The 13,946-nt window shown below is 41.3% G+C and overlaps 1 protein-coding gene across 2 annotated transcripts in view; it reads right to left on the minus strand.

Moving 5' to 3' along the window:
* Nucleotides 1-13,946, minus strand: part of camkk1a (calcium/calmodulin-dependent protein kinase kinase 1, alpha a) — a 117,559-nt gene that overhangs the window by 46,162 nt on the left and 57,451 nt on the right. For both annotated transcript variants that reach the window (XM_073840383.1, XM_073840382.1), the window contains exon 3: nt 8,234-8,641. In XM_073840383.1, the coding sequence (XP_073696484.1) occupies nt 8,234-8,536 (303 nt within the window). In that variant the 5' untranslated portion in view covers nt 8,537-8,641. The remainder of the gene's footprint in view (nt 1-8,233; nt 8,642-13,946) is intronic.

The following is a 13,946-nucleotide window of genomic DNA, read 5'->3' on the forward strand; positions in this document are numbered from 1 at the left end:
AAACAGTTATTTTAAATAGTAAAAATATGTTTCTGTTTTTGATTTACTTTGGATCAAATAATTTCTTTAAAAAAAAAAACATTAAAAATCTTTTGACTGGTAGTGTACAATGAATGGAGACTCAAGCTTCTTAGCTGAGGCCAGAAGCAGTCAGTGTCTACATATACATCAACTACAATCAGAATAAGTGGCTTTATGACATATAAAAAAATGACAAATAATTGCTTTAGTCCGACTGAAACTAAGCTTTTAATGCATGTAAATTCACTTATTAACTTACTGACTCTACTGGATGAGTCTGATTTGTAAACAAATCATTAAGAATTTGTAAACCATATTTATCAATTAATTAAAAAAGTGTTCCATGGAGAAAAAGTCAAATGGGTTTAAAATGACATTAGGGTGAGCAAATAATGACAGACTTTTAGTAAACAGAAGCATATCATTTAAGCTCTCCGTTATGAATGTGCATTAAAAAGATTCAAACTACATCAATGACAGTAAATGGCTTAAGTGCTAAGAGTGTTTCCCCTCTGCGCCTATCACAGGATGAGTGTGAGAGCAGAGAGAAGAACACATCCAGCTGATGCTCCTCTCAGAGCAGAGAGCCACTCATGCTGCAGATACACTCCACAGAGAAGATGAGAAGGACCCCTGGCTTTCAATGTCTCAGCCCTCAGACAGGCTTGAGCCCCATTAACACACACAAACATACTGTATAGTCAGGAAGACATGTGGGTACACACACACAGCCAAACACACACAGATCATCTCTACAGGTCAGAACAAAGATATTCTTTAAAAGGAGCAGGTTGTTAAGAGGGGGAGGGTGCTGAAGCGGTGTATGAATGAAAGAAGCCTTATTAAAGCTTGGCTGTATGGGTCACCACATGACCTGGACACTAATCACAGGAAATGAGTTTTGCTTTAAACACACACACACACACACACACACACACACACACACACACACACACACACACACACACAGGTCTTCATGCTGTGTAACAGAGGATTCACACTAGGAAATCAGTCAGATGTGACCTGATGTCAATAACTATTAAGACTGGATAGTGCAAATCAATCCAAAACACTAATCATTAGTGGTCGAGCAATATATTACCAAAGCTGATACATCAGCTGACATTTGGCATTTTTTATTATTGTCATCTACCAAAAGGATTTTTGGAAGAGAGCTTGATTTTGATAGGGCTAAAAACACACAGTGTACCAATGATTCTCAGTTTTCATTAGTTTACTGTCTTGGTTTGATGTTATATGGAAAAAGTGTTATAGCGTTTGGCGTTTTGTTATTGATAAGAGGAAGGCGAATGCTATAATTCTTTTTATTTACCAATAGCATTCATCAAATGAACATCATTTAAACAAATTATTGAATATCTAGTAAATATTTAATTTCAAGAAACTCACAAACATAAGGAATACAATCCATTCATGTAAATCTCGTACAAGTTCAAATCAGTGATACTATTCAGCGGTACTGCCGCTTTGTTAATGTGTACTGTGTAAAATTTGTGTAATTTATTTGAGAAAATATAATTTCCTGTGCACAAAGCTGTACCATATTACTGTTGGTTACAGTGTTTACTCCCTTTAAAAAAATTATTCATGAAAAATATTATAATAGGATTACAGAACCATTAAGTTACCATCTAAAATAAAAATTTTCCCAATAATTAAACAATGCGTTGTCAGACTTTTATTTGTATTTTGGCTTTATATATGATCAGACACTTGCACTTAAAATTTTTAACAAGGTTTTCGACAGGCGAATGGCGGAGTTCTGTGTTTTGTTCGTCATTAGAAAGTCTGACTCAGTTTTACAGGTTATAATGTTTATTGTAGCTATATGGGCATTTAATTTTCTTGTTGTTTAATACATTTTGGCCAAAATCTCATGATATAAAACGCACAGGATATCTAAAAGTTTATTGGCTACAACTAAACAGCAAATGCTAGGACTCTCTTCCACTCTTCAAAAACACAAAAACATTAGCCTTTATAGACATAATGTTTGAGTAAAGAAAATACTAGGTTGTAAATTAACATTCATTAATATATTCAATAAATGAACATTTATTAATAAGTTGAATAAATAATAATTAAATAATTAACATTTTTAAATTGCTTATTAATAAATGTCCACCTTTTAATTATTGCTAAGGCCTGCTTTTATTTTTCAGCTTATTTTGGGTTCATTTTAAGCAAGAAATATAGTAATTTTTAAACAAAAGTTAAGTTAAATAAAACTACCCAGAAGGTTTAACCCAACATTTTTAGAGTGTTCTAATTCAGTAAATATTATGTAAAATAATAATTGCAGCATGTGTCTTTAAGGGGTCATAAATTGAGAAATCTAATGACCTTCATTTTTTGACATTATTATATTTTCATTTCATTTATACACTCTGCTGAGGTTAAATGCTGGGTTAAATACAACCCAGCGCTGGGTAAAATATTGGCAAACCCAACGACTGGGTTGTTTTGACCCAGTGGTTGGGTTAAATGTTTCATCCAAGCTTCAGGGTAGTTTTAACTCAACTATTGATTAAAAATGACTACATGGCTGGCTTAATTTGAACCCAAAAAGCCAGAAATATGTGACCCTGGACCACAATACCAGTCATAATTAGCACAGGTATATTTGTAGCACTAGCCAACAATACATTGTATGGGTCAAAATGATTGATTTTTAATTCTCTTTTCTTTAAATCTCTTTTTCATTTTCACCCTCAGATTCCAGATTTTCAAATTCCTATTTTAACAAACTATAAATCAATGGAAAGCTTATTTATTCGTATATATGGTCACATACACAATCCCTGGCAAAAAGTATGGAATCACCACACTTAGATGTTGTTTACTTCTTAGCAAATAAGCCAATCACAGATATGACACAAAACTATTTTTGTTTATTAATTCAACATTGTGTATATGTGAAACATACCTCGAACAAAGAGACTAAGCTCTTTTAATTAATGGAAAATAATTTTCCATATCAAGTAGAGGAAAAAATTATAGAATCATTCAATGTTGAGGAAAAAATATGGAATCAGCTTGTAATTTGTATTTCTGAAATAAGTATCTAAACATATTGGAAATGCTAATTAGCCAGAAGTCAAAAGACAGTGCTAACAGGCCTAATGGGCTTATTGTAAAGAAACATGTTCCCAACAAGAAAGCTGTCAGTTGAAATGATGGAAAGGATTATAAAACTCCTTCAAGATGGAAATCCATCTTGGAGTGTGGCAGAAGAAGTTCTAAGTCTAGATCTAAGTTGGAAATTGTTTCTAAAATTTGGTGCAAGTATAAACAAAATGGAAAGATTGTAAAATGAAAACATACAGGCAGATCAACAAAGTCAAGCATCAAGATAGAAAACTCAAAGCTAATTGCCTTAAAAATAGAAAATGCACAATGAACATTACTTTCGTTTTTAAAAGGAAGGCGCCGATCCCGATCTACATATGCATCCATGTTCGTGTGAATCATTCGTGACGCAGCTTCACCCACAGCAGAGGTGAGTATAAGGGTTTTTTGCAGCTAAAGTAAACATTACAGCTCAGAATCCCTCAGCAGAGAGGGGTGGGGCGAGCAGAGCTCATTTGCATTTAAAGGGCCCATGCGATAAAATTAACTGATATTTTGCAGAGCTGATTTTGACAAGGTAAAAGGGTGTTTCCCTTCCGAGGGAACTCTCACCGCGTCCCCTAGGGGTCGCTATTGGGGAACGCTGCAGCGTGACTCGTGTCTGAAGAATGCATATAGAAAAACTCCATGAAATGGCCAGCGACAGCGTATGACGTCACCGCGGCGCGCACGCCGCTGCTGGTGCGTCACTACCGGGCGACACAGTATAAAGAGTCGCCGAAGTAAACATACACCCTCTTCGCTGTCTTCAGCTTTCTCTTTGTCTAGGAGTGCATATTCTCTCACCGGAGGCCTGCTTGTGACGTGTGTGGTAATCTGATACCCGCACTTTCACACTGCCCGAGCTGTGAGGGGAGAACGCAAGCAAGATTAGCTCTTGAGAGAGTAGAATGCAATCGGTGCATTCATTGCTTGTTTGTAACGAGAGGCACGCTCTCATACCCACTTGCTACGACTCTCTGCTACGTGGGTGTGGTAAATTACAGCTCGTCCAGCTCCCGAGGGACTAATGGGCTTATCGCGAAAACGCAGTACGCAAAGGAGGGAGGTGAGTTTCTCTGTTCCTCATTTTGCATGAGTGTGTTTGCCTCTCGCGGCATTAACAGACGCATTCGCGGCATCGCCAGCGGCTCCTTGCTTGTTTTATTCCCGAGGGAATTTGGCATCTGGGCGGAGTTTGTTTAGCTCCCGCGGGAGCCGAATATGTGCTGCGCGTCGCGATTGTGGAGTTAATTTACTGCCATAAAATATGTGTGTGCATGTATATGTATATACATATGCATGTTATGTATGCGTATATGTGTACATATAAAGGGGGAGATTTTCCTAAACTAGTTCGACCATGATTATGGCAGATCATGGCAGAACAGTCTTATTAACTACAGCTGTCTGAGGCTAGCTGTATGTTAATTCTTCCTACTTTAGGGCTGGAGGCTTTCAGTCAGTTTTTACCTCTGGTAGTCCTTCCTACACATACAGATATCTGCGGATATCTGTGTGTGGGCTTACTGATTACTTTTTGTTTGAAAAGAGAAAAGCAGTTCTTTTAAGCTCTTGCCTAGATGGTGCTGTCTCCCCTGCTAGGGTTTAAATAGACAGCCCACTCTGCTGGTTTGGGCTGTTTTCAGGAGGACTAACCGGAGGTCTTTCACTGATCTGTTAGTTTTCCCAGGCTCATTGGCCTTTCTGGATTTATGTGACTTGGACTAGGTAGATCACTGCCTTTGAGTCCTTCACTCCATGAAGGCCCAGGTCCGAGCCCTACAACATGAGCTCCCTGCACGCAGCGGTTCTTATGTCCCATAAGAACCTCCATTACCGATGGTCTGGATTTTAACTCCTTAAACAGGTTTTGTTTAAGTTTGAGTTAAATGCAGGTCACTTTTAATAAAGAAAAAGAACTTAATACTGTCTCAGGCCTGTGTGTTGTGTTTTTGCTTCTCAGAGAAAAACATGACGAGTTCACGGCGGATGCTCCCCCTCTGATCCTGCGGGTTATGGTTACGGCAGTTTTCGTCCTATCCACACCACAGGTCGTGCGGTAAACCACCCTCTCAGCATATGTTAGACATAGGACTTATGTCCTCTCCAAGGTAAGCTCCCTAAGTTTCTTTCTTAGGATTGCCCTTGGCATGTTTAACATTTGTCCTTTGCAGGCCTTTTTCTGAGAATCCCTCTTCCAGACTCTCTCTGTGGACTTTAGATCCTGTGAAGTGATCTTATCAGCCGAAGGTTCTTTCCAGCACCTCCTGAGTTTTGTCTCCAAGGAGAAATTTCTCAGTTCTCCAGTAACTAAAGTAGTACTCCCCTTTCCGCGGAAAGGGTTTATTCAGAGTACCGCTTCTCGCTGACAAGCCAGGTTTTCTCCCCGGTTCATCTGGGTTAGAAGCCTGTCCCTCTTGTCCAGGCTGATTCTCACTCTTCAGGCTCACACTCGAGCTGGGCTCTCCCCTTCCCAAGGGAAGGGTCCCTAATGAGCGCCCCCTCGGCGGGATGGGCGTTCCTCCCTGGCCTTCAGGGTTAGGAGTCTATCCTCATAAGTTCCTGCTCCGGGGGATTTATGTCCCGTTGAGACAGGAACATAAGTCCACCTAGACTGGGGTCTGTCGATCCCCCTGTTAGCCCGAGGGCAGGGTCGATTCAACCGAGGTAGTACTCCCCTTTCTGCGGAAGGGGTTTATTTAGAGTACTGTTTCTCGCTGACAGAGCCAGGTTCTCCTCCCGGTTCATCTGGCTTAGGGGTCTGTCCTTCTTGTCCAGGCTGATTCTCACTCTTCAGGCCTCACGCACGAGCTGGGCTCTCCCCTTTCCGAGGAAAGGGTCCCCAATGAGCTCCCCTCGTCAGGACGGGCGTTCCTCCCTGGCCTTCAGGGTTAGGAGTCTGTCCCCATGACTATCCAGGAGCTCACTTCTCAGGAACTTGAAGTAACTTTAGTAGCTCCCCTTTCCGCGGAAAGGGTCCTCTGAGAGCTCTTCAACGACAGCAGCTCACCTTAATTCAAGGTTCGTCAGTAGCACCACTGTCGTATGGACAAATTCCCCTTTGTTCCCCCTTAGAATCTGTCATCAGGCTTCCTGAGTCAGGTATGATTGCTCCCCTTTGAGAAAGGGTTCCACTCAAGAGCGCTGCTCCTGGCAGGAGGAGTAAGCTCCCCTTCTGAGGAAGGGTGAAATCCGAGCGCTGCCTCCTGGCAGGTGAGTTTTCCTCTCTGTTAATCAGGGTTAGGAGCCTGTCTGCGCCTGACTTCCGGGTCGAGTGTCACCTCCCCTTCAGGCTTTATGACTAACTAGGAGTTCCCCCCTTTTTCAGGACCTTGAAATGACCTTGGCTGCTCCCCTTTCTGCGGAAAGGGTCCTACTAGAGCACCACCTTCTGGCGGGTGTTGGCATTTCTCCCTGTTTCTCAGGGTTTTGAAGCCTACCCTTAACATGCTAGAAGCGAAGGCTCCTACGATTGAAGCCTCTTCAGGCTGTTGGCAGCTCACCTTTCAGGGTTCCCTCAAAGCAGCGCCACTGCCGCATGGTGAATTTTTCTCCCTTAACGAAAGGAAGAAATAACCACTATCTTTACTCAAGGTCCTGATTTGAGCACGTTTGCTCCCCTTCGCAAGGGTCCCATGATGGTCAGTAGCTCCATGATTTCATCAGTTGACTAACAGTTTGAGGACTGTCTGTCCTGAATAGGGTGTAGCATTGCTACCCTCTCTAATACAGGGAGGGTCCTCCCCTATTTTAATTCTTGTCATCCTATGACAAATATGGAGCTTTAACAATGAAACCCCCAAAATGGGGGAAAACACAGTCTCCAAATCCCATTTTACTAGGGTAAGTGTCCCACGCTAAACCCTGGGCACTATTCTTCTCCACAATAGTGGTAAGTGCGCACGGAATCTTTGTGCACTTCCTAAAATCCACATAAGTGGTAAGTTCCCACCAAGTTTTTGGGCTCTTTTCTAAAATCCTATACGGTATGGGTTACGCGGTCCTCGTTCCCATTTTTTGAGTTGGTTTAAAACCCCGGTCTCCCTGGGCCCAACTTCACTCGATATCACCTTAGATATCTCCTGACCATCTGTTATCCAGGGTGCGTTATCTGAGGATAACCCCTGCTAGAACGGTCTCTGTCTTGGGACAGGCCTGTTAGTCGCTATTTCTGAGTCAGTTCACTGAGGGAACTAGACTCAGTAGTACTGGCAGTTCCTGTTCTAGTTAAGTCTAAGTATTAACTTAGCCGTTCCTCCGAAGGAATCTCCGATTCCAACCTGAGCTGTGCTCTGGGTCCTTTGACCCATTCAGGTAAGTGAGTAACAGTTCAGGCTTTGGCTGGGGAGGTTACGTTCTGACAGCTGTCACCTCGTCCTATAGGGATAATTCTTCACAGAATTTACACTTAGTGCTCGCTACTATGCACTCCCCTCAGCATGGAGACGTGGGTATACCGTTCCCCAATAGCGACCCCTAGGGGGCGCGGTGAGAGTTCCCTCGGAAGGGAACGTCTCTAGGTTACGTATGTAACCATGGTTCCCTGAGAAGGGAACGAGACACCGCGTCCCCTACGCTTTTTACCATGCCTCGGACAAGAAGCTTCAGACAGTGAAGCGGGTGTATGTTTACTTCGGCGACTCTTTATACTGTGTCGCCCGGTAGTGACGCACCAGCAGCGATGTGCGCGCCGCGGTGACGTCATACGCTGTCGCCGGCCATTTCATGGAGTTTTTCTATATGCATTCTTCAGACACGAGTCACGCTGCAGCGTTCCCCAATAGCGACCCCTAGGGGACGCGGTGTCTCGTTCCCTTCTCAGGGAACCATGGTTACATACGTAACCTAGAGACTTTTCATTAAGACCCTAAAGAATCATATGAACTTATGGAAAATGGGCATCCGATGACCCCTTTAAGAGGTGACTGCAAAAACAGCATTTATTGAAACCAAGTTGTTAAAATAGACCAATAGTAATCAGTCAGAAAAGTTCTAAAAATGAAGGTATATCCAAGCAAATGTGGAACCATATTTCATACACAACCATTGCAATTCCAGGAGATATTTTAATTGTCCCCACCTGCGAGTCTGAGATAGACACTCGTTTGGACTCGATCGTTGGCTGTCTGGCTATTCGGGAAAAGCGGTCAGCCCCGCTCCCAGAAGACACGTACGTTCCTCTCTCCTGCAATGACATCTTCCTGCCTGAAAGGTGTGGCCTCTTGGGTGGAGCTTTCTTAACACCTGTCCCATTCTTCACTACACTAGAGGATGTATCGGACCTTAGCGACACCGCAAACATCTGGTCAGTCATCTCAGCGGCTTGGGAGGAGTCTGGGTCAGGGTCCACCCCCACGCAACCAGGATCACTGCTCATCGCCATGACGATGGAGTAGGAGGAGCTTGGAAGCAGGGAAGAGGGGGTGTGGGGTTTTTTGCATTAATTGTTCCACCTCCAACGTCGACTTGCAGTTACAGGAAGCTGGGGCTATATAGACAGACATAGAGAGAATGGAAGAGACAAAGAGTTGTTACTAAATTGTAATTTTGTCTCTTACACCAATTTTGAAATGCATTAAGGGTGAAAGAAAAGATGGCACTGTAGCTTGTTTTATATATTCTTCCAATTGAATTTCATTGCTCTCATTTCTCATCCTTCTTAAGCAAGTAGAAAAACAAAAGGCTCTTTGTGAACATTATCAGTCCTCGACTTCATTTTGGGCACTAATGAGGGTCAGTTATGCCTTGATCATGCTCTCCATGGCATTTTTCTGGCATTAACTGTGTGGAGGGTGTGAATATTACTGGCAGCAAGGTGCCAATGAAGTCATCTATACAGTACATGAAAACTAATTGAAAAAAAAAGTGTGTTTCTCGGGGAGCCCAATTTCCTCAGACGGAAGATAATTAGGAGCCACCACTGTGAACAAGAACTGCTTTGTACTCACTGACTTGTGTGTGTATGTGTGTGTTTGTGTGTGTTTGTGTGTGTTTGTTTGTGTGTGTGTGTGTGTGTGTGTGTGTGTGTGTGTGTGTGTGTGTGTGTGTGTGTGTGTGTGTGTGTGTGTGCATCCTATTTCCCTCGGAGCCTTTAGACTCAAATAATCTATCTATCTATCTTTCTGGGGTTTGTTTGTGGAAGATTGAGACAGTGAGAGAGTCTTTTCCTCTATCCATACACAGGCTGTGCGTGAGACGGCTGCCTGAGGCCTATTGATTAACACACTGCAGAGTCAGACTCAACCCCACTGCAACAGAGCTTTAGAAAGCTAACAAATCATTAGGAACATTACAGGACCCTGAACCTAAACTGCACATTATATCAAATCAAGAAACAGTAAAATATACTAGCAAACAAAAGGTCACAACAAATAAAAGGAGAGAATATTACAGAGAATATAAACTGTCCAAAGTCTAGGATCAGCAAGATTATTTTAAAAGAAATTATGATTTTTATTCAAAAAAGGATGCATTAAATTGACCAAATGTGAAGTTACTTTATTTCAAATTAATGCCATTTCTAACTTTTTATTGATCAAAGCAAAAATGCATCACAGATTTAAAAAAAAATAAGCAACACAGCTGTTTTTAACATGAGAGGAAATGTTTCTTGAGAACCAAATCAGATCTGACGCTGAAGACTGAAGTAATGTACCCTGAAAATTCAGCTTTACCATCAGTAATAAACTACATTGGAAACTATATGGAAATAGAAAATTGTTAATAACTGTGTAATAACATTTCAAAATATTACTGTTTGACCATTTTTGAACACATGAATGCAGCTTTGATGAGCGTAAGAGACTTCTTTCAAAACACCTTAACAACACCCAACCTTTTGAATGGTAGTATATATTAAAAAAAATATTATTATAAATGTACTGTAACTGTAAACATATATTTGTACGGTTATAATTTAGTTAGAATAAATTTTAAATACATTTAAAATTACAGATATACATTTTGCAAATGTACTGCAAATTCTTAAACATATTTACTGACAGAAAACACTTCTGTTAAAGGCAGAGGTGGGTATTATATATATATAACTTTATTTCAGACACACATTTGGTCCATAGATAAAAAATAAAATATAAAAAAAAAGAGTACAATACTTTAGCATTACAATAAAATTCATGAAAGACTAAAAAGCCAGTGTTTCCAAAGGCCAGACATATATCTGTAACAACTTTTCTTAGGACTGGTTAGTGCCAGTATAATTCCATTTTCAGATTTGTCCAAACGACACATAAATTTAAACATTAATTGCCTTAATAAGGCTCCACAGGTGGGAACACCAGAGTTCACAAAAAGGTGACTAGCACTGTGCCATCTTGGGACACGAAGGAGGAGCCTCATTGCATCATTGTAGGCTACAGTAAGTCTCCGCAGGCTACTGTTCTTATATCGCCACCACAAATGTGCTGTGTACAAAGAGGTACAGTAGGATCTAAATAAAACACATTTGACATCCGATGAGCACATGCTAAATTTTCGCAGCAACATATTGGCTTGTGCATATAATTTGCAGCACTGTCTGTACAAATCTCTGTCGTCACTCATGTCATCTGTTATGATATGGCCCAGATATTTTATTTCTTTACATGTCTTCAGAGGCTGATCACACAAGTAGAAATCAGGAAAAATTAATCTCCTGTCCTCCTTGGTTCTGACAATCATGATATTACTCTTACTGGAATTATATTTGATATCAAAATCATTACCATACTGTGAACACACCTTTAATAACTGCTGCAACCCAGCGCTGTATGGGCTTAGCACTACTAGGTCATCAGCATACATTAGGTGGTTGACGACAGAGTTTCCTACAAGACAGCCTGTCTTACAAACATTCAACAATTTGGACAAATCATCCAGATAGACATTAAAAAGGTAAGGAGACAGAATTCCACCCTGTCGCACGCCATTTTGAACATTAAAAGGGGTTGATAGAACATTGCCCCATTTCACTTGCATTGTTTGATTTGCATACCAATAAGTTAATATTCGGATAATGTATTTAGGGACACCTCTACGGAGCAATTTCATAAATAATTTTTTGTGATTAATTCTATCAAACGCCTTTGACGCGTCAATGAAGCTGAGAAATACAGAAGAATTTCTGCTCACATAATTTGCAATGATTTCTTTCAGTGCATAAATGCACATATCTGTGGCATGATCACGTTTAAAGCCAAATTGATTATCAGTCGTTGATACAAATACTTCCAACCTATTAAATAAAACGCTCTCAAATACTTTAGAGAGAATGCTGGCAAGAGCAATTGGTCGATAATTATCCATGCTGTTCAGTTTAGCAGCTTTATCCTTTATTACTGGTACTAATATAACATGTGTTAAGGAGTCAGGCAAAACACCATGTATAAGAAAACCAGTTAGACACATAGACAGCAGCACATATAGCCTTCTACTGGCAAATTTAAGATGCTCAGCAGTGATATTATCTAATCCACAAGCCTTGTTTCTTAACAGCTTTTTGATAGAATCACATATTTCAGATGCACTTATCAATGTGATTTCAGTTGGTTCAATATGACCCATGTTAAAACTATCACTCTTGACACAATTGAATAAATCAAAGTAATATTCACGCCACAACTCAGCTATTTTTTCTGGACCGCTTACACCCTCTATGTTGGATGATAGAGAAAATTTGAAATTATTCATAGTTTTAATCTCTCTCCAAAATTCATTATTTTTGCAGCTTTGCAGCTTCTTAGCCAATGAGTCAGCCCGCATTGTATTTTCATTTTGCTTAACATAACGTAAGGCGTATTTAAACCTAGCATTGGCAAGCTTTTTGTTTTCAAACACTTCACCCTGTCTAGGCTTTCCAGCTGCTACCCAGTTTAAGAACGCCTGTCTGGCTTCAGCATGTTGTTCAGCCACAAATTCTTTCCACCCAGGTATAATATTATGTTCTGCGTGTCTCTGTTTCTGGAATGGGATACTAGATTTCTTCAGGGCCTTTACAATGCTCTCATATAGGTCACACATCTCTGTACAATGCTCAACATTCTTACAATTTATATCCTTACACATCAATGAGTTCATTGGGAGGTTAATCTCTCTTAAGAAGGAATCACTAACAAAATAGTATTTATCTAGTTCCTCAGGGGATAGTTTAGACCAGTCCAGCTTGCCTACATTAGGTAAAATGCTATCAGCAGTAATTGAGGGAATATTATCAACATTTACAGAAATTACAATCGGAATATGATCCGAAGTAGCTAATCCATAACAAATTTCTATATCATTTAATGAGGCATGAGCATCTGCTGTGCAGATGCAATGATCCAACCAGGAAGTTGTATGCCATGCCTCACTAATATATGTAAAACTTTTATCAGGCAAGAAGGCCTTACTGGAAAGAGTAAGGTTATTTTCACCACAAAACTGCACTAGATGTTTGGCAAAGATAGAACAGGAATCAGACAAGTCAGCATTAAAGTCCCCTACAACATATACACAAGATGATCTATTTTCCTCTAGAAAAGAACTTATAAAAGCCAGTCTATTCAAAAACTCATCTTCAGACTGATAAGACTCAAAGGGAGTATAGATGTTCAAGATAGTGAACCTCCTCTCGCATATATTTATCTCTAGCCCAATGGCCCAATCAACATTCAGTCTCAACACTTTCACTGTAGAGTCATATTTAATGTTCCATAGTACAGCCACACCTCCGGGTATCCTGCCGCGAATTATTCTAGATTTTAAATCTGTAGTAGACTCACCAGCGCCATGAAAGTTCCTGTGCAGTCCGTTAAGTTTATCCAGATCTTGTTTGGATAACCAGGTCTCCTGCAGGCATAATATGTCACAGTCTTCCAGGAGAGTGTCCACCACATGACGGCGTGATTTATCCGCAGCACTGTGACCTACACGTAGGCCACGCGAATTGTATGATACAACACGCATTTATTTAAAGCTGTTATTTCAGTGGCTGATGCGCCTAGAGGCACCAGTCGGAGGCTCAGACACTATCAGTGAGCTGGGAGCAGGCAGCACACCTGTTGTCACAGATCTTAGCCGGCGAGGTTCATAATATCGCCGGACAAAAGAGCCTTCTGGCCAGAGCTGGGGGTCATACATCTCTTGCACTTCTTTACATTCAGCAGTTATGTGAAATGAGCTGAATCTACCGTGTGTCGTCTCTATTCTGCGGCATTTCACATCACGTCCCAGCTTGTCCTTCAGATAGCCGCCGAGAGTTTCGGCATCCAAGCTGGGATCAAACTTTGTGGCAAACACACTCACTATCTTAGTCTTGACAGCCAATATGTTAGAAACGGAGCCAGTCCCTATTACCCCAGCTGTTTTTCGCTCCCGTTTCGCGGCTTGCGCGGGGCGATAGTTCAGCCTGAGCGGCGCAGCCCTATCCAGCTTGGGGCGTCCCTTCCGCACCACAGCACTCCACGCCGGAGATCTCTGCGTTGACCCAATTACACACGGGTCGGACGGCACCGTTGGTCCCGAGACGTCATCCAAATTCGCCTCAGCGCCAGATTGCTGTCCGTCAGTCACCACCGAAAGGGGGGCAGCAGGTGTGTGCTGTGTCTCAATGACAGACACCCGAGTATTCAAGGTAGCACTCACTTCACGTAAACTCTCACATACATTTGATTGAATGTCAAGAGTCTTTTTTAGACCGTGGATGTCATTATTTAATTGTTCCATTTTACTTAGTAGCACAGAGACATCAATGTGGTTAAAAGTCACGGAGGGTAAATCATCCAAGTAATGTGAGACAAAACGAGGTATATCCTCTC

This window comes from Garra rufa, chromosome 5 (assembly GCF_049309525.1).
Source record: "Garra rufa chromosome 5, GarRuf1.0, whole genome shotgun sequence".
In the NCBI taxonomy this organism is placed as follows: Eukaryota; Metazoa; Chordata; class Actinopteri; order Cypriniformes; family Cyprinidae; genus Garra; species Garra rufa.